The sequence below is a fragment of the Echiichthys vipera genome (genome assembly GCF_963691815.1).
Source record: "Echiichthys vipera genome assembly, chromosome: 8".
Taxonomy (NCBI): domain Eukaryota; kingdom Metazoa; phylum Chordata; class Actinopteri; order Perciformes; family Trachinidae; genus Echiichthys; species Echiichthys vipera.
Genome location: NC_139833.1, coordinates 15653139 through 15675334, shown reverse-complemented (window position 1 = coordinate 15675334; position 22196 = coordinate 15653139). Strand labels below are relative to the sequence as shown.

Below are 22196 nucleotides of genomic sequence, written 5' to 3'. Positions count from 1 at the left end.
ATATTTAGGTCACTATCCAGACCAGGGCCATCAAATCATCTTGCTCAGTAGACACAAGCATAAAAAGTGTGCAGGTACTGGTGAGGTTAAGTTATACAGAGCTTAAACTTCAAGAGTAAAGAAGCTCCTTTCAAAATCTGAGTGACTGGCAACAACAACAGCAGCAACACAGGGGTTGCTCTGTTGTCAAATAAACTAAGTTATGTGTGTTCATGGCATGGCCTTCTACATTTTCAGTGGCAGAATGAATTCTACCTCCAGTTTTCTTCTATATGTCATTATTGCATCTTCCAGTGGGTCTCCTAAATGTCTCTGCAACCCATCTAATATTTTGCTGTTCCTTTGTAGACCCAACCATATCATCATTTCTTGCCTGAAAACAAATATTTGTAGGTGACTAATACTGTCCTAAATGATGCCGTTTGCATTGATCGGTGCAGTGCTGTTTTTTTTTTTCTATCTTGTGTGGCTGAAATAGAAAGAAAATACATCAACATGCAGAGTCTATCTGGATTTCCATCTACAAAGACCCTCTAATGCTTTGTCTTTAACCCAACATGAGTCCCTGTTGCTGACGAATGAGTGTTCATATGTTGCTGGCAAAATCCAACCAGTAGAGTATTCATCGTAGAATATAAACAGAAGCTTGTAGAAGCTGGATGAGGTGGGACTTTGACTGTCTATGAGGCTGGTATTCAGGTGGATGGGGGACAGGAAATTGGGTCTTTGAGTGGAAATTAAAGCGTTTTGTTTGTCCTTCTTCCACAGTCATCTCTATTTTTTTTAGAGTGGGCTGTCTGTGATGTAACCCACCTAAAATGAGAGAATATATTTCAGTCATAAAATCCCATGTACTAATGTGTATATAGTGTTACATGGGCCACATGTAATGGGTGGTGTACTGTGTTGTGGAGTGTGTTGAGCCAATATTGAGCCAATAATCCAGTGCATTAGTTTTCATTCCTTGTCACAACATTACAATGATATGCTATGTCTGAATGAAAAAAAAAACACCAAAAGCAAACAGTGAAGTCAGTATGTCAAAAAAGAACATTGATCCATTTTGTAATTACGCAACTAAAAACAAGTTGTTTGTAAATATGAATGCTTTGCCCTTCCATTTACTGAGTAACAACAAATGTGGTAGGGGTTGTTATTAACCACACAGTGGCGCAGTTGAAGCAGCTTGAGAAAGACCATTATGTCATCGAGCGATTTCACTCAGTCCAGGCTGTTTTCATCATGATCTGATCCCTTTCTTTTGCTCATAGGCATGCATGCTTTTGCTACTTGCTCCAGTCTTTGAATTGTATGTGACAATTTGGTATTACTATTATTTGAACCATGAGTATAAGACAGGGGGTTACACAATGTCCATCCATGTCCAGCCATTAGGCTCGGCTACTAGTTATGTAACACATTAGTTCACTGGACGTCAGACTTGTAAGATCGAGAGGGAAGTCTTGGAAAGATAAGCATCCCTTTTCCCAACAGATAGTCGTCATGATACAATGTGTAACCCTAGCGTACAGTATATTCTATGTGGCCAGCAACAGTCCAACCAGGATATTAAGACATTGTGTGCTTGGACAAGAGCCAGGATCAGGGTTCAGGCACTCAGTTTGAAAATATATTTTTTATGGTTACTGTATGTGACCATTGCCCCTCATTCCATCCCTCCATATCTCATCATGGTCACACACATGTAGCCCGAGTAATGCTGGTTATTTGCTTATGAAGCTCCTAACATATAAAACCACCCTTTGTTTACATCTTCCATTTCAAAGCACGAAAAAAAGATGCTGTTTTTATCAGCGCCCCGGTGAGCAATGTGGCACCATCACAGCCGACAACGCCGAGGTAAAAGAAGAAAACAAGCTCGTCGCACACGGCGGCAGCCAATCAGCGGGCTGGTTTCTCTTCAGCATCTCGGAGTGGGGACACAACCGTCGGGCGGACTTGAGCTCACAGGCAGCAGCAGGGGAGGAAAGAGACTTCAAGAGTCCGCGACGCGCAAATCATGGTTTTGTGAACTTGACAAGGAAGTGGAGGATTGCATCATCAGCCAGGTGATTGAAAACAATGAATTTAGCACCTTTTCTTGATTCGTTGCTTGTTTTTTTTTTTTTTGGCTCATGGTAGGCTACCTGCATGCAAATGAATATGAAAACTGGGGAATTCGATGTCAGCCCTACACACATTGAGTTGATTCCTGATGTTTTTTTTGGTTTATTTTGTTTCCATGTCTCTGCAGCATGCTCTACTTTCAAAAGAGTCGCATTTCAAAAGGTAGCTGTTTACCTATGACGCCGTGTTCTGCATTGGCAGACGTGCATTTGGGGCTGACAATAACAAACGGATCACGTGGACTGTGTGCATCTGGTTTATGTAACATGTTTCATTCAGACACACTGGTTTCTGCAGCCAACAGTGCAGCCAGTAACATGAACACGAGCTTTATCTCCTATTTTATACTTTAAACGCGGGCATAATGAGAGACAGAGTAAGTGTTTCTCCATAAGCACTGTTATTGGTCAGACAGAGTGATTGACAATGCATTTGGCCTGTGGCTGCAGCTTTCATGCCAATCTGTTGGGTTACATATAGGTAGTTACATAATTATGCATGAAAAAAAATCTATGTATGCCCTCTTTTATTAGCTTCCTGGTGAACTGAACTCTTAGGGGGTAATAAATCGAGTAATAAAAGTTCATTCAAAGGCAGTACACCTACAGTAGGTAATGTGTTTGCTTCATCTCAGTGAATTGGGTTTGTAGCTGCGATCTCCCCATAGGTTGAATTAGGTATGCATGAGATAAAGACACAGTCACTGACTTTGCCCTAGATTTTACTGTTCTGGGTTTCATTTCATTGGTCCAAGAGCCTTTGGGTTCTGTCACAAACAATTAACCTCTAGAGTGTAAATTACCCTATTCTGTTTGTGATGATACAAATCCAAGCCAGGTTTAAACAATGAAGGCAATGCCTTTGGGCAAAAGCGTTGTAGTCTGACAGCATAATTTACTACTACTGCTCTTAATATTAAAAGGGATAGTTGCCATTGTCTGTTTCACTGTGTGTCATCTTTCAGCATTTGTGGATGCTGGAGAAGAAATCGTTGTAACAGAGACACTACATGGCATTTCCATTGCATTGCAAAGACTTTAAAATGACTTTGAAACATCTTAATTAAGTGAGACATTATACAACACAGACTGGCCTCTAGAAATCTTGAACTGGACTCAGAGCTAATTTGCTGCCTGCTCAACAGGCCTCTCTCCATCTGAGTCATGTCATAGATACTTATGCTGTCATGTATTCACAAATGCAGGGTTGCATAAGGACCCCTGTGCTGTCTTTACACTGTCTTATACCTCTATTTGGCTTGCTTTTGCTGCCAACAATAACCACTGTAGCTTGTTTCAAACATCTTGTTTTTCTACTGCACAATGCTTGCCAAGATCTTTGACTCACAGAGCAGTTAAAGGGTTTAGGGAGGCGAGGACTGACAGAGACAGTGTGGTGGTGACCTCAGACCCGGCTGCAGCACGCTGATGTCATACCCTCCATCCTCGTGTTTGTGGAGGGAGAGTGAGAGAAGGGGGGGAAATCGTTATTAAGAGCTGTCTAGGGACATGGCTTCTATATTTGTGTTGTTTTCATCAAATTTTCATGAAAAGGCCAAAACCAACAATGGACTTGTCCGTTTCTGAAGATGTAAACCTTTAAAAGTTGCCACAAATATATTGTGTAACTTTTTAAAGTGCTAAATAATTTCCTCAAACATGTGGGTACTGTGGTTTTTAGTAAATGTTACTCAAATATGAGTAAACAGGGCATTTGTTGGGCTCTATTTAGCCACAGAGTAATACACACTTGCTGCACTAGAGACCAGTTAACTTTATATATATATATTGCTTTTTATTAGATAACTTACAGTGGAGAAACCGAGAGGGGAATTACTGGAATCTAACAGGGGACATTGAGTTGGCCCGTCTTAAACCACCATGAACACCACTAACGATGTATGTGGGATTATATGTCAAAATAAACTACAATGCCCATGTTCTTTGTAATGAAGAGACATCACAGATGTCTCCCAGTGCAACAGTGGTTATTTAGGGCTACAACTAATGATTATTTTATGAATATGCAGATTATTTTCTCAAAAATGATTATCAATCATTTGGTCTATAAAACTACAGATACAGTTAAACATGTCTGTCATGTTTCCTTGAGACCAAGGTGAGTTTATCAACACACAGGGTCTGGACCAACAGTCCAAGTCTCAAACATATCAAATTTATTAGATTCATTTTTTTAAAATGATTCTTAAATTTGAGGAACCTAAACCATCAAACCTTTGCTATTTTTTTATTGAAATATGACATAAACAATTGATTGATGATCAAAATAGTTGCCAATTAATTTTCTGTTGATGTACTAATCGATTAATTGACTAACAGTTGCAGCTCTTTGGTACACAGATGTGTTTTAGGGCAATTGTGGAAGTATAACAGAGTAGTCACGAATACACAGAAAGCTGGCGTACTATGGAGATCAGTTTTGAGCACACTTAGGGGCTTCAGTATAGTAATGATGGTCTCTGTTTTACCTTTTAATTGACTTGAGACCGTCACATTCCTGAGCAGCTGCCTGGACTCTGATCCAGATAGAAAGCAGATGGTATCGCTACATGCCCACTCACCACGATGGCACGGCGGAGGAGTAGGCCTCTGTTAAACACTCTCCTCTCTCACACACACACACACACACACACACACACACACACACACACACACACACACACACACACACACACACACACACACACACACACACACACACACACACAAACACACATCACTCTGACATCAGTGTCACCATTTTAAGAGTTAAACACCATCTGCCAAAGTAACAGTTAACAATTAAAAATGTCGTTTTTTGGGTATTTCAGCATGCATGTTGTCTACCGGCAGATCTCCTCCCTTGAGAATGAATAGAATGTTCCAGCCATGGCTGCGTATTGTTGCTATGAATAGATACAGTTCAAAATGGGTCAATTTATAGTTAAAGCACTCATCTGTGCAGTGTATTGCCAGAAGGCGAGTGTATGTAAGCATGCTGTCATCCAGTCACATATTTGTCTCTGGAGATCTGCCCTTAACTAAATGGCTTCTCGTTTGTATGTGGGAAAAATGGGTCAAAAAAAGGCACTGGACAAAAGTGTTCTACAATGGTGGTTGTATTTGTCTTTTATTTAAAAATGTACCAGAGCAGGAATTTAGCCAAAACGCCCAAATGGTAAAGTACAGCTGCACTGCACCAAATGGCCTCTAATCCATACTGTTTATAATGATACACTTAAAAAAAACTTTTCAGCTCAGTATTCTACATCAGGCCACTGAATTGTGTTAATGACCTCTCTCTCATGTATTGAACATGATATAGTTCGAGGGGGCTCGTTGTCTGACTCGGACACTTGAAACTGCTGCCTATAAATTGGAGGAGGAGAGTGAAAAGATTCCTTTGTTACACATCGATTTTGCTCTTGTCATTGAAGCACAAAGGAAAACACACAGCAAGCTATTCTATGAAAGAATGGTGATCTCCACTCAAAGTAAATTTAATAATGATGGAACCTCAGCGTGGGCATGACAGGGAAACACAAATCAGATATTACTCTGCTTTGTGTTTACATGTAATGTAGGTTATTATTTTAAATAAAATAGCTCCTTTCTTTAGCATTACAGTATAATTTGAGCGTTTATAAATCAGTAAACCCCAAATAAACATATAAATGTACTGAAAACTACTTGATTATCAACCCCAACTTGTGTGTGATCTAAAAGAGTGTGATGAAATTAAAGCTGAAACAACTGATTAGTCCGTCGACAGAACATTAATTGCTATTGCGAGATTTATTTTATTTATTTTTAACATGTAACAGAGAATATAAATAATAAAAAAAACAAGAATAACAAAAAAAATTAAATTGCCTGGGTCCATAGTCCTGAGTGTAACTAGTTGACTGTCTGATATCAGGCAAAATACAAATGATCATAAACAACATAAATAACAACATAAATAAATTTGACATGTCCATAAAGAGGTAGGAAGAAGTATACTCTTATATGGTATGAGCCTGTTTCCATAACTCCATTAACTCAATATTTATTAAATATAACACTTACAAATATCTACTAGCGTCAAACAGATATTTATGTGTATTTATTAGTAAATACACTATAGAAATACAAAATTGAGGCTTCAACAACCTCTTTAACTTTATCTAGATCGTCTTGGCCTGAGTCCTCGATGACATATGACTACAAAAAACCCATGCCATCAATAGTGGTACTCTGCGATGTCCCCATGCGTGTATGTGTGAAGAAATGGGCATGGGTCAGACAGAGAAACCACTAGCATTGGACAATGAGTTCCCAGTGTCTGCTTATGTGAATGCCATTATTCATAGACGTTAATAATCTCTTCTCCCCCCCGCAAAGAATGAACATCCTGATTATAATGGCTTCATGCAGTGTCAATCTTGGAACTTTTGTACCCATTTAAGTGTCGACTGTACTTAACAAGGTCACATTTGTAATTGTTAACAACGGGGTCGTGGAAACAAAACCCTTCACTTCACGCCACTTCACGCCACTGGTGGTGAGTGAACACACATTATTGGAGGACTTGAGGGGCTCAAAACTTTGCTATAGCTGGAGCAGACGGTTTGGTCCACGGGACGCAGCATCTCTGTCCGGTTTGCATCTTGTTTGTATCTTCTTTAAACTGTAGCAAGGGCAGCTACTGGTTTTAGAGACTTTGTTGGGGTATACTTTGCCACATCCTTTAAGGATGCTGCGCTAAGTATGGGAACAGCTGAAAGGTGAGCAGAGCACTGTCACTTGCTACAAATATAGTTCAGGGTTACATTTTCTTGATAGAAATAGCAGCAAGGCATTTATGTATGGCAGTAACGTTACCTTACTGAACAACGTAGGCACACTAGATGTAGTTTAAGTGTGAGTTGAGAAGGTGAAATGCTTCTGCTTTGTACAAAGAGAAGCAAGTCAAGATGATGATGTGGTTAGAGAGGAATCCCTGAACTCAGACCGAATGAAATCATCGTAATCGAGAGAGGGGAGTGAAGTTGTTGCTGAGCGTGCAAATCCAACCTTTAAAGATGTGTCACAACAAACAATAGCTAACGCACGGACGTTATCTGGAGGTAATTTGGTGTTAATTGATGATGAAGAGGATTTTGATCTGGTTCCCTTTTGAGCAGTGATTATTATTTACTTTATTCTGAAGGTTTTCCTTAAATGTCTCTCTCTTTCTCTCAGTCTGTGTGTATCAGACTGGATTAGACATAATGTCATAAATAATTATGTGTTTATTGGAGCATGATTAAAGAGTGGCGGGACAGGAGTGGAATATTGTACTTTTTGTTGTGCTCCTATGTTATTTTCTTTATTATCCCTTCCACTCCTGGCCCTCACATAGTATATACACAGACACCCCCCCCCCCCCCCCCCCCATATATTCACCTCCATTCTCATCTTTTCCACAGCACAAAGAGAAAACAGAAGTCAGCGAATCCAAGCACTGCACAGAAGGAGCCCGATTCCTGCACAAGCATGGCAGACCAGAAGTAAGTTTTTAAAATGTTTCATGTTACAAGCCTTCACTTCACATTTTGTGTGTTGGTTCAAATATCCATCTGCTCTCTTGGTTCTTGATATGTACACCTTTTGGGTTACACAGAGCTCTATTTATATCACTCACCCCTGTGCTAGAACACACAAGACATCTGTCCATTCCCAGGCAATGCAAGCACAGAAACACACCACTGGAGAGTTTAATTGTGCCTGTAACACAGAAGTACCTGACAAAAAGTGACAGCCAAAGACAAATTGGCAAGCTGTGTCTTGACCTTAAGGCATGACACAGCTTGCCAAAGGAGTGCGTTTGTTGCAAATCTTACAGGACAGGGTTGGATCGATATGTCTACCAAAATAACTTCTCCCTTCTTGATGTACAGGCTGAGGTTAAATGTCATTTTCTCTTGTATCTGTTGATTTTGACAACCACCCTTGGTAATAATTGTAAAAGTCCCATATTATGCTAATTTTCAGGTTGATACTTGGGTCTCTTCTACATGTATACATGCTTTAATGTTCAAAAAAACATATTACTTGTCTCGTACTGTCTGTCTGAATATACCTGTACTCACCCTCTGTCTGAAACGCTCAGTTTAAGCACCTGTCTCTTTAAGACCCCCTCCTGAAAAAGCCCCTTCCGGTTGGTCAGTGTTTCTGGATCTGCCAAATCTTTGTCTGCCATAGCAGCCGGGGAAAGACTGAAACAGCACTGTGGCTGCATTATCTACCTATATATAGTAGAGTTGTGACATCACAACTGTACAGAAGTCCTGACGGCTTGTTTAAACACACAGTTTCTGAATATGGGCTGTGTGCATTTATCTGTGGATTGAGCATGGTATCTCACTTTTATGATATGGGATCTTAAATATTGTTACTTGATGTACAACCAATAGGACCTCTTATATTCTGAATATTCAGTTGTGTGGTTCGAAAGAGTGCAGGTACTACCACATTTTCCATTTGATCACTTCAACTGTAAATGCATAGCTCTTGAATCACATGGATGATCAAATGATGCTGTATTTCCCCCCCCTCAGAGTCAACATAGACGACTTCAAAGTCCAGACAGCAAAGCATCCTAACATGGGCTCAGCCCCTTTACGGCCGCATAGTGAACAGTCTAAAGACCGGTTGTCCAAGAGGCTTTCAACAGAGTCTAATGGGACCAGTGAAGGAGGTGTGGGCTCGTCCACACCAGTGGAGGTGACCGCTTTGGAGGAGTCGTTTCGCCGCTTCGCCATCCACGGTGACACTCGCGCTACCGGCAAGGACTTGCACGGCAAAAACTGGTCCAAGCTCTGCAAGGACTGTGGAGTGATTGACGGCAAGAACGTCACCCTCACTGATGTGGATATCGTCTTCAGCAAAGTCAAGTAAGAAAAGCAATATTGTCAATTTGAGAATATTTGAGCTACTTTCATTGTCTAAAGGTCTGTTGCCCTCAATCTATCAACATATGAGCCAGCTAAGATCTTGTAGCAGGCATGCCACTGCAGGTTTCTTTTATTGTTACTTTACTGTTGCAGATGGCAGAGATGACTACAGGCTTAGTCACTCAGATCAACATGCCCAAAAGACCACTAACGTGGTGTAAAAATGGTTGCATTGTGGTTAAAAACACAGACTTGAAGATAAAACTGTCTCTAGACTGCATTGTAGGAATGTTTCTATTCTATTTCAGTGACTAGAATCATGGGCATCATCTTAAGCACGCAGTCAAGTAAACCAGGCACCAACCTTATAAATATCAACAAATTAACTTTAGTGTCCGTACCAATGAAACATTAAGAAAACAATAACATTTGTTAAACTGAAATTAGAACAAGCAACAACTCTGAGGCACATATTTTGTACTAATTGAATTCAATGTTTTCAGGCAGTGTTTTGGAAGATGCCTTCGCTTCTTATATTATGTTGGCTCAGCTGTCCATCAGAGGCAGCAGTGAGCGCAAGAGGCCAGGATGGCTCATCCTGTATCTCCTCAGGCCAGATTGATTCATCCTTTACTTCTTGGTTTAAGTGAAGGAGAGTCTAAAAATATGATGTGACCTCAATATTATTTAATAAAAGAAGAAAAACTTTTCATCTGTACAGCTGTGCTTAATGTTCACCATGTGTAGAGAGTGAATTTAGACTAATAACAGAAATAGTCACGTCTCCATTGACAGATGAGTTTGGATAATATCTTCCCCACCACATCAAGTGTTAGTATGGTAATAGTTGTGGCCAACTACGGTAAAATACCTACAGATATATCTAAACTAAAGCAGGGCGATGATTCAAATAAATGTATTGTCCTTCAATGAAACCCATATTGTGAAAAATCCTGACTGAAACTTCTATGAAAACATTATCTGAAATACCTAAGGGAATATCATTTTAAATTGCAGTTTTCAAAATTTACATTAACACACACTTCAATGTGATTAACATCCACTGGATTACATAACCCATGATTTCAAATACGTGAGGGGATATTGCAATAGATTGAGATAAAGTCCTTCTTCCATAGCTGGATGAGGAAGAAGGTGATAGAAGGAGGAAGAGCATCATCAAAACTAAGAAAATGTCTGTTGTATATATTTTTCTATATTGTTTCAATCTTGAAACGAAAAACAGAAACGTTTTTTTCCGTTATTTGGACGACACTTTATATTCTGATCCTTGCTTGTATGTTTATTTAGTACTAAAGTTCTTAATAACGTCTGGTCCTAATCCTAAATTACACAGAATAAAGATGGTGTAAGAAAGGACAGGGCTTCTATGATTTGGGTTTGTATGTTTTGTTGCACATTAGTTGTTTCATTCATATACACGGCAGCTTTTTGATACTGGTTGAATGTTGTGAATAAAGATAAGATTATTCTGCTAGACAGCACAAGAATAAAAGAGTATGGCTGGGAGCCACTCATAATCGAGTCTTGCTTCAGGAGTGAGAATCTCACAGTGATTTAGTGGATTTTCCATCTTCTGCTGGTGTGTAACCATAGTTCAATCTCAGTCACTCTGTGTACACACGTATATACAGAAGATTCCAAAATGGTTTTCAGTGTGATTTTTCAGTTTGAAACTGTTTATTTCTGTCTTTGTAACAAAACAGTGTTCATATAAGACAAAATATTTCTAACAGCTGCTGTCTTGAAGTCATCAAATATATTTCCACCAAACTAAAATGGCTATAGTATATACTTTTAAATTCTGATTTATTGTGTATCAAGTATAAAAATATTTGAAGGTACTTGAAATAAAGTATTATACTGATTGATTTGAATTGATTTGTTAATGAACCTGTTAGTTTCCTAAGTTTAAAACTCACAAAAGCGGTTGCAGGAATCAGTCCTCAACTATAGCCAATTAAAGGCCATGCATGTGTCTTCAGACTTACATTGACTCACATATTTGACTTTATTTGAAACTTTTTATCATACATAATCGAGAATTTCTACATCCTAAAAGGGCGCAGAACATCTAGTGACTCAAAACGCAACCCTGACAGTCACTACCCCATGCTCAAAAATGTTTTGAATTGAAGATTTGGCTGCAGAATATATATCAATGCATGACACGTTGTCATAATTGGACTTAATTGTACACTAAATAATGAAGATTCTCTGCTGAAAGGCACTGAGCAACTTCATTCTTTCAGCCAGAGCTTCTTATAGTAAACTTGCTTACTTTAAAGCAAAATAAATATCTTTGTTTTTCAGGACTGCAAGTCACCCACATCAACACCTTCACAGTTGGCATGGCAATGGTGTGTTGTGAACACTTTACTTGGCAAGAATAGAGACAAACTCAAAGCTGACTGTGAAATTTGAACTTGTTCACATCCCGCTTCATTGGTGAGCAATGTTTAGAAAGGTGAAAACTACACAGTGCAACCGCCTCAAAGATTTAAGGGGAAGAAACATGTTCCCTATTAGACATGCTTTTCACAGTGAATCTGTGTAGTGTTGTATACATTAGGTACTCGGATGTGATGGTGCAGGTGGTGTGAGCCGTACAGGTTCCAATCGATGGTCATTTCGTCTAACGTGCATATTGTACCACAGCTGTGTCGAGACAGTACAGTAGAATCTGAACAAAGTGTGTGGTGTGTGAACATAGAGCCAGCCACAGGGTAAAAAGAGGTAGAGACTGGGGGAAGGGCTCATTTTCATTTGGCTTCTGACTCCAGGCATGACCGAGCCGGGTAGGGCTGCCATGCCAGAGATGCAGATCTCCTTTTAATCAGTGTCAAGGCGCTCTTGCTTGCACATGGAAAATTAAACATCTTAATGAGCACTGGCTAATTAGAGTATGGCTGAATGAATCTGTATTAATTGTGAAAGTCTGCTGCACCACATTGAGTATCTGCTGTGCTGTCTGTCTGCTTGGAGCCAGAACACCACAGTATAAACTATGGATGAGCTAGAAATCTGATGTGCACTAATTAATTACTAGCATTTTAGCATGAAGCAGATTCGGCCTACTATACTGGGTCAGATCCATATGAATCATGTACTGCAGATGGTTACTGCAGGTCAGCTGCCGCAGTATCTCAAAAATAAAATAAAGCTCCATTAGCCCTCTAACCTTTGTCCTTCTTAACCTTATCGCAGCCTCCTCAGATTGTGATTTGCTGTTTATTTCCACAGCTTAACCGTTTATATATATATATATATATATATATATATATATATATATATATATGAATTTAATAGCTCAGTATGGGGGAGATCTGCAGAGGACACACAAGTAATCTTCCTTGGACAGAAACAGCAGCTGGAAGTCCAGTTTCCCGTCTGACAATAGACAGCATGGAACAGGCGCTGAGGAATGGAGCTCTCAAATGTTCAACACTGATGGATCGCCCAAACAAAACTGCTCACTGGATGAGTCAAATTAATAATAAACCCAAGCACCCCTGTTTACTGTAGCTTGTTGCTATGACAGCAGGTTGCTCAGGAGGATTGCATGCTTTATAGGCTGTTGTTTAGGTGATTTATCACCACGGTAATGGCTGTTTGTTTGTTTGTGTTACTATGCACTTTTTTATGTGGAAGTGAAACGGGCAAATGGCCAGTTAAACAACTGGAGAGCTTTTAGAAGGAGAATGATTGATGATGATGATCTGTGGTATGGTTTTGTCAGTGTTTAAAACCGTTTCATCTTAAAAATGAGACTAGGGGATTCAGAAGGCTTAAATGCTGGAAACATCAGGCCCCTGGGTCCCGACTACTACAGCTGAACTATACAGCTGGACACAATATGATACATGCTATAAAGAGAGTCACAAATACAGCCTACAGGTGTGTGTAAGTGTGTGGGGTTGCTCAGACAACGGTTGAGTACTGGGAGACGAGATCCAAACACTGAACGTTTTCTCATTGTTTATCTCAGCAGGATACCATCTCTATGCAGTGTCTTACATCTGCCATGTTGAAGTGATCACACATGGCTCTGTGTACACTACTGTCTGTTCTCATTTAAGCTTTCAAACTCCTGAGAGGCCGTAGAAAAGCTGAAGCCTAAATACAGGGTTTCTGTCCCTGGAGACAGTTGAGCAGATACATTTTTGCGGAGGTTTATGGGCTTAAAGAAGACATATGCACATTTTCAGGTTCATACTTGCATTTTGGGTTTCTACTAGAACATTTACATACTTTGATGTTTGAAAAAACACATTATTTTTCTCATACTATGAAGAATATACCTGCATTCGCCTTCTGTTTTAGCTCCTGTGTTGTGATTGGCCGTCTTTTGCATCTGTGCTCTTGGTGTCTCCGCACCATCATTGTTGCCGGGGAATGACTGTAATAGCACCGTAGCGCTACTTTCAACCTAATAAAGTATAGTTCCTTTGACATCAAGACTCTGTACAGAAGTCCTGATGGCTCATTTCTGAATACAGGATGATTGCAGTTCTCTTTTGATTGAGCATTTTGATACTTTCACAGTATTTATAATAAGACGAAACAACAGAAATCTCCCCTTCTACAGTATGACGGCTTTAAGTTTCTTTTCCACCTACATTTCAGGAAGAAATCCTGTCGCACCATCACATACGACGAGTTCAAGGTTGCACTCGGAGAGCTGGCCAGGAAGAAATATAAAGAAAAGACGGGAGAGGAGGCCGAGGCCGAGGTCTTTAAGCTGATTGAGGGGAAGACACCCATCATCGCAGGAGTCACGGTAAGACTCAAAGCGTGAATTTTGCTGACTTTTAATACCAGTAACAGCAGAATAAACTCAAATGTTTTCTGAACGTTCTCACAGAGAGCCGTGGCTTCCCCAACAGTGAGCCGTCTTACGGACACCACCAAGTTTACAGGGTCACACAAAGAGCGTTTTGATGACACCGGCCGCGGGAAGGGTAAGGCGGGACGAGTGGACATGGTTGACACTTCCGGATACGTCTCAGGGTACAAACATCGAGGGTCATATGAGAAGAAAGTAAATAAATAATTTGATCAACTTCTAGGATCATTTTCTATTAGTACTCAAAGAAAGCACAAATGAATAGGATTTCATATATTTTCCCAGCCATCCATTTCATGTGTGTGTCTGTGTGTGTATGAGAGAGAGAGATGTTTTTGAGTTCCTCTCTTTGAGAAGTGTGAGAACTGGAAAACTGTTTACATCTATTTTTACAAAGTCGTCACCAGCTGGTACATTCCTGTCTGATTGCAAGTTACTGCCAAACACTGAAGAGAACAAACAATAGAAAACTGCTATGCTATGAATATTGAAGCGTTGTTATTATGATAGGGCCTTATAATATTTATTGAGCACAATGAACATGCCAAGAAAAACAAAAGTGGGACAACAGTTTGATGAATTAACATTGCACTTTTTAATGGAGATTGTTCTATTCCCATTTATATCCGAATAAATGCATTTTTAATTTGTTTTGCAGTTTCAATGAGAATTGGCAACTTTTTTTGACAGAAATATTATCAATGTTTATTTCTTATTGTTCCATCTTCAGTGTTTATTGTCTCTCTGCCACCCCCACTTGTCAACTGTTCTTAAGTGTTAAAAAAAATCTGCTGTTTTTTTAAATAATTTGCCTTCAGCTCAAACCAAGAAAATATATTAAGGGTTTTGTGAATTTGTTGTTTTTTTTAGTTAAATGTTAGACTGAAAATTTTTGACCTCTTTCATTTCTTACTTTTGTGAATATGAAAAACAAAACCCCTACATTTGTAAACCTTTTAATATGCCTGCTTCTAACTAATGCTTATAAAAATAATACAACAGGAGTCATCTATTCTTTCCAACACTGCCGTCATTCAGACCACAAACCATTTTGCTAACATGTATTTAAATTGGTGACATTCAGCCGAAGGAAGCTCCAAACACAGTAGATGAGCTCAGTTGTACAAGATTGTATTTTTAACATTTTACTTATATGTCCTCATCAGATTTCTATACAGTAGTTCTAATATATTTGTGGTAAGATTGTGTATATTCTAAAGCGTCATAGCCACGTGGCTTAATTTATGACACTGGCTTCATATGTTGTTTTTTTCTGTATTGCTGTACTTTGTGCATGTTTATGTATATTGCATTTGATTCAGAAGCACATACAGTAGATGACAGTAGGAGTTTGTCATATCTTATCTGAACTGCTGTGAGGAAACACTACTGGGCAGTCTTAAATATTTCCATGCTTAAAAATGAATTAGTAAGTGATGAAATTGTGGGATCATGATCAAATCTTGTATTGCTTGAAATCAATATGTATCAACTTGTTCATACAAAGTCAGCTACGCTCCAGTGCCATTATATTATATTTGTCTATTGGTAAAGATGTGTGGTACTGTCATCCAAGACACAAATTCAACTGAAAACTAATGCAGGGTTCCACTGTTGTATCCTTTCATTCTGTCTACGATAAAAGGGAAAATTGCAAACAAGTACTACACTTTTGTAAAATATTTTTTCAACATAGTGACAGTGTTTGTCACACTACCTGTAGCCTCAGCTGATGAAGAATCGTGCATCGAGTGTAAGGCTAGCAGCTATCAGTGTGTTAGTTTGGTCTGCTGCAGTAGCTTGATCTGTTTTCTGTGCTTAATGCCAAATACTGTGCACCTTTAATGGGTAGGAACAATATCGTTTTCTTTTTCTTTTTTTTTTTCAAATAACTTTTAATGTACTATTGTGCCCTGGTGCATGCAGTGTGTTTTTGTTCTGGTTATTCAGACCTCTTAATGTGTGTTCATGATTTGTAGTGCATTACTGAAAATAAAAAAATACACCAGAGAACCTCCAACTCGGTTAGACGGTGTCAGTCAAAACACAATGTTTTTATGTTCTTAAGGCTGTGAAACTCCACACCAGTAGCACCGACCACTGACCTGTAACATTCACATAAAACAAAAGCTACGTTCAGTTTATGTAGTAGCATCCCTGGGTTGCCAGGGCTTGCATTAGTGTTTGTGAGTGGAAAGTGTGTCTTTGTGTGTGTGTGTGTGTGTGTGTGTGTGTGTGTGTGTGTGTGTGTGTGTGTGTGTGTGTGTGTGTGTGTGTGTGTGTGTGTGTGTGTGTGTGTGTGTGTGTGTGTGTGTGTGTGTGTGTGTGTGTGTGTGTGTGTGTGTGTGTGTGTGTGTGTGTGTGTGTATGTAGCTCTCCAGCCTGAAGGCAGAGGTATAAATAAAGTCACAGTGCAGCTGGAATCTAGATGCATTCATTCCACTGCAGCGTACAAAGCAGATGGAGACACAAGTGACCTAGAAAAAAATAAAAAAATACAGGGGGGAAGCAGCTACGAGGACACAATCTTGCCACTGATCCAGGAGATATACATTAACCTTCTCGCTAACATTTTCCCCCTTGAAATCATTTAACATAACAGCCCTGTCACACACTTATACACAAACTTCCTTGAATGAATTGCCTTTCCCCATTACGGTTTACATCAAGCAAACCCAGCCAGTAGATTTTTTTTAAATAATAAACACTTTTTTAAAAGGGCTAGGAACTTAATACACACAAAAAAATGAAATGTACACTGATATAGTAAAATAAATAAAGTAAACAGGATTAAAAAACTGTATGTCTGTAGCAGCCGAGCCTTGTGCAGCGAATGCAGTGCTGATATGATGCTCTGCATAATCTTGCTTTGATATTTTCAACCCAGTGTGGATGTTTTCGTTCACATTCCTCTTTAACATTCCCCACTTCCCTTCAGTTCTGCTAGAAAACACTCATTGTTAGCCACCAAGGACCTGCAGACAGACAGACAGAAATCACAAAAAATATCAAAGCAGGGTTGGTTTTAGGTATGAGAACATGAGCGGATACAGCAAAACGGAGTGCATCTTCTTACTTGTGGCTTTCTTGCAGCATATCTGACAAATCCTTGACTTTTTCAGCCTCCTGCACTTTCTCCCTCAACCCCTCGATCTCTTTCCTCAGCTCCTCCACTTCTGTCTGAGCCTCTGAAGATGTGCAAGCAAAGAGCGGGACAGTTTGTGAGGGAAAACAGCAAAATGATAACTCAAAAATTCTCTCCCACTGGCATTCACACCCACCTTTAATCTGAGTAATAGGTGAACTTTTCATCAAAGATTTGAGATACTGTCGTTCTAACTTGATGAGCTGTTTCTGTAGAGCCACATTTTCCTCTAAGACAATCCTCAGCTGCTTGTTCAGTTTGCCCTGTGTTAGAGTAAAGACAAGAAAAATACAGCGTGCTCTTCAAAATCATCAAGACCTCATATAACAGAACCATTGTTTTTCTAGTGCTGAATCCACTCACGACAGCACCGCGAGCTTTCTCCAGCTGGGCAGAGAGGCTACAGACTTCAGATTTGTGCTCTTCCTCTTGTGCAGCTGCTTGAAATCTCAGTGCATCAGTTTCCTGTCTTAGGGTCTTGACCTCAGCCTCCCGACTGGAAATATCGTTTTCCATCATAGAGAGGATCTGGACAGCCTGTGCTGGAGTAAAAAAATAGGCGTGATAAGAAGACATTCAGTATTGTAAGTCTCCTGTAATCAGATAACACATTCCTCAAACCAAACTCACACAGGAAGTTGTTGTTATGATGCAGTGATCTCTCTCCCGTCCAGTGTTTGTCCACAAGGTTGAGGAGCATCTCCAGGGGTTTCCTATAACTACCCTGGGAGGTGAGATAAGAGATGAGTTGATGAGGGAAAAGAAACAACCTCAAGTATGATGTTTACAAGAAGTAAGAACAAATAAATAATGATTCAGAAATACTAGGCCTGAATTATCTTCCCACCCTTTTTTTCTTTTCCCCTTGCTGCAGCAGGCTAGTGCTCCCTTCTGTCTTGTTGAAGCTAGAGTAGGTCAGTCGTGGAGGATGTAAGAGGGGGTTGGAGGGGTCAGACAAATTCAAACCAGGACGACGGGGACTGGGAGGCCGGATTTTAACTAATGAGCAACTATGATGTTGACTTTGATCTGGAAAAGTGTTGAAAACACACATTCAACAACATGCCAAGTGTATTTGTGGATCTGTATTAATGTCTGACAAAGGGTTTTATAATGTATAGACATTGTTCTTACCAGGATTAGGGGTATAATGTCCCTTGGCTGCGTGTCTGGTTTGTTTGGGGAAGTCATTTAGCTTTTGTTTTCCAGGCACTGTTCTGTTTTTCTCTACATAGGGGCTAAAGGACACCTTCGGTCTTTCAGACACTTTCGATGAGGTAGAGCTTCTTTTATGAGATGGTTCTTTCATGTGTGGCACTTTGGACTCTGTGTTATCTGATCAAATAACAAATGACAGAATAAAACGCTGATATTAATTTACCTTCAGTGTTCATGATTAAAAAATAAATAAGAACTGGCTTCTGTCTCCACCTAGTGGAAAAAACAGGACAATGATCCGGGTACAACTGTGATTTAGTGCCCTTTATTTTATTTTAATTCAATTCAATTAAATTTTGTTATCTCAAGACACTTCACATAATATAGTAGTTCAAGACCACACCCTATGACCTATTTATGATTTACAGAGACCCAACAATTCCCCCATGAGCAGCAACAAGTTGCAATATCTTTAATAATAATTATAATAATAATAGTCATTATATACAGTATTAATCCAATCACTTGTGTACACAGCGGCGCAAAAACTTTCCCTTTAACAGGCAGGGACATTAAACAGACCCAGCTCTGTGGAGGACAGCCATCTGTCTTGACCAGTTTAACTATTAACAACCAAATAAAAAGTATTTTGTGCTGTGTTCATTTGGCTCCGGATCTTCTAATAAACCACTAGCATGACTTGACTAACTCTGTATCTTCTTTAAGTCTGTACAGAGAGCTGCAAAAACATACCATATTTTGTAGGCGGGTACCTGAGGATGGATTTAGCAGTTTCCTGAAAATTAAAAAAGAGCACATGTAGTATATATGATAATGTGAATTCACAACTGATACTATTGTTTGGCCTACAGTGAAATAAAACAATTACCAGTTTTGGTGTAGAACTCCTCTGTTGTGTAAAATCTTTTGATGTGTCCTCTCTGGGTTCTGAGACAGAACAATAAAAACATAAATACAACTTGTTTTGTATGGATTTAAGAAGTGTCTTTTTGGACTCTGACATCTTACCTTCTGCCTCCTTGTGAAGTGAGTGGGATTGAGTTTCCCTTTGGCTGCCATCATTCGTCGCAACAAAATTCAAGACAATATCATCAGTGTCAGTCAGGAGAGAGAGCCTCTTGGTTAGGCGATCAACTACAACCAGTCTCTGATCACTGCTTCTGGGAACCAAGTGAGACAGAAAAGATATAACTTGTTTTTTTCACACTGATCCATATGAGGCTGCTTTCTTTATAATTAAAGCACCTGAATCCCTCCCTTTTTGAGCAGACTTCACACAAACATTCCCAAAGCTTCTGTGCTTCTTCATACTAAATCAGTTTGCTGTGTGTTTTTCATATTCTTAAGACAGACCTTTTTTCAAGTCAGCTTTATCTACTTGAACTGAAATATCTAAACTCAAGCATCTTACAATCTATGTACCTTTGGTCAGAAAGCTGATTCAAAGATGAGCTCTTCTGCTGAGGTAGTAGGTCAGAGGAGAACTGCATTATGGCAGCTTTGCGTTCAGTGTCTCTGACTGAACAGCCATCTAGAAGGCAATGGAGGACACTCGGTTATGATGAAAATTGACCTGAAGTTAGCACAATATGGATGGCATGGATATATCTTACCTAGTTTGCGTAGGTTGGACATGGCATGCACCAGAGACGGGCGGTATTGTGGGTAACTTTTGGTCAGAGGGTTGAGCCTGAGGTCCAGCTCTCTCAAAGCTGGCAGCTTGTACAGCACTTTCAACTCTTCAAGGGAAGGTATGCAGTTATAGTATAGGATCAGCCTCTCCAGCACATTTAAATGTTGAACCCCCTGTGGAGAAAACAATACAAAGTCAGATACATTCATAATAGTGCATAAGAAAAAGGAAATAAGGCAAAATCATCATTTGGTTCATTCTGAGATATTGGGGCTATTTTCCTTCCAAAATACACATTCAGGTGTTTATTTTACTACACTTTGTCTGCAGAGTTCTACTAAAATCGCCAATAGTTAACATAAGATAATGCCTCATTTCATTATTTAAATATTAGATGTCCAAAAACTTGTAATACAAAAAAACAACTTAATATCAGTAATCAACTGGGGAAGTATCAGGGCAATATCTATAAGTTAACAATATTTTACCCTATTCACCTGTAGTGGCTTGCAAAATGTATGGACTTTTACAGAACATGTCTTTAATGGCCTTCTCAAAGTAAGTTTTTCTTATCCTTTGAGACAGAAATCTCCACTCCAGTAGCAATTACATATATCAGATCATATATCGATCCTACCCTGATTTACATAACATTTTATTCCTAAAACCATGGAAAATGATAACGCTTTATTTTGCATTTTTTGAAACACTTTTAAACACATTTTCAGAAAACTTGAAACACAATAAATATGTGTCTTAATGTAAGTAATCAACTGGGTAAGTTTCATGATGATAAATATTAGTTTTGTGTCTGTTTTTTTTTTCTTCATATTCACCTGTAGTGTCTCCCCATAAGTGGCTGACCTTTTTCAGTTGTAACATACAAACATTTTTAACTCCTACAAACACGTTCATAGTTTAGATACAATTACGGAGTGGATAGGCCTACGCCACCTCAATGGAGACGAGCGCATTGCAGGACAGGTCCAGAGACTTCAGTCGGGCAAAGTTAGTCAATGCGTTTCCCAGATGTCTGATCTTCTCTTCATACGTCCCCGGGAGGCTCAGAGAGCGGACATCCCCTGTTTACAAAGTATAATAAATGAGAGTGCACTCGCTGCATTAGTTGCTTCTGGTGCGTTTGTTTAGCTGCTGTTAGCTTAGCCGCTGATGCTATTTGGGAAGGTAACTATAGCTACAAATGTTTTACATAACATAACGACGCCATGGCTTGACCCGTAACGTTAGCTGTTATTTACTCCTGTATAATGTTACTATTAGAATACGATAATATTACCGAGACAGGGATGTTTTAGTTGCAATCTCTCCCGTATCCATTGCTCTGTTATAGTTGTCAAACACTCCGCCGCCATACTTTTCGAACTTCTGCTGCCTTCAGGTACTCTCGGAAAATACAAAAACAACAACTGACCACTCTGTTTTTACCAGTGATTGGAACTCATACTAATAATAGTTATTATTTTCAAACCGTTGAAAAGTCCTGCTTGCCATACTGCTGATTTGTAATATCATGGTCTTGGTTGCTATGTGATCCTAAATCTTGTGAAACTTTTTTCTAATAAAATAATACTAATAAAAGGTTTGCAAGGTTTTTAAATTGTATTTGTAGAGCACCAGTCTTATACAAAAACAATAAAATTGTCTAAGAGAATGTCAAAACACTATTCATAACTCCAATTAATTCGCTTCGTCCAATGTTAGGTACATTTTGTGTTTTTATTCCGCAGGCACAGTGACAGAGTTTACGGGTGACTTTGAAGGCATCTCTTGGAGCATGCGCACTTTCCATATCCGGATTGGTCACGTGTCAAAACAAACGCGCAAGCGTTGTTGCCTAAAGTTTGGTCATTTGTGTTTTCCTGTGTTTAGTTTACCAAATAAAATACCACCAGACATTAAACAGTTTCAGTGGTTCACTTCTGACACGTTTATTAGAAACAACGTTCTCTGTTGCCCTTAGTAACGGTAACGTTGCCAACACCGTGGATGTTAAGAGGAGTGTCACTCGTTCTCACTCAGGCTCAATGGCGTCCTGTGTCACAGAGTGGGAAACCTCCTGTTCAAACGTCATTTTATCAGCCACAGCATTGTATTCTTCTTACAGACTCTTTAAGGTGGGTGTCATTAGTGCCAATGTAGATGATGTTACAACTTCATTGCTATAACTAAAAACTTTAAAACTTTTAGGGCCGATAGTCAATTCATCGATTAATTAGTCGATCTACCATAAAAACAATCAACTACCTTGTTAACCAAATAGTCTTAAGTCATTTTCAGGCAAAAATGGCAAACACGTGAAGACTTTCTA

The 22196-nt window shown here is 39.3% G+C and overlaps 2 protein-coding genes across 2 annotated transcripts; one reads left to right on the top strand and one right to left on the bottom strand.

Moving 5' to 3' along the window:
• The first annotated feature begins 1958 nt into the window (after positions 1-1958).
• On the top strand, positions 1959-15830 carry tppp (tubulin polymerization promoting protein). The gene is made up of 5 exons (XM_083918077.1): positions 1959-2069; positions 7577-7657; positions 8708-9043; positions 13691-13844; positions 13929-15830. Exons 2-5 carry the CDS (start codon positions 7644-7646, stop codon positions 14115-14117), a joined length of 693 nt encoding a protein of 230 aa, XP_083774203.1. The 5' UTR covers positions 1959-2069; positions 7577-7643; the 3' UTR covers positions 14118-15830.
• Positions 15831-16720: 890 nt separating this feature from the next.
• cep72 (centrosomal protein 72) lies at positions 16721-21273 on the bottom strand. The gene is made up of 14 exons (XM_083918657.1): positions 21165-21273; positions 20822-20949; positions 19848-20040; positions 19657-19765; positions 19243-19394; positions 19103-19161; positions 18967-19009; positions 18190-18390; positions 17903-18084; positions 17686-17779; positions 17419-17597; positions 17192-17318; positions 16987-17098; positions 16721-16885 (listed from the first exon to the last, which is right to left on the bottom strand). Exons 1-14 carry the CDS (start codon positions 21238-21240, stop codon positions 16825-16827), a joined length of 1716 nt encoding a protein of 571 aa, XP_083774783.1. The 5' UTR covers positions 21241-21273; the 3' UTR covers positions 16721-16824.
• Positions 21274-22196: the final 923 nt, after the last annotated feature.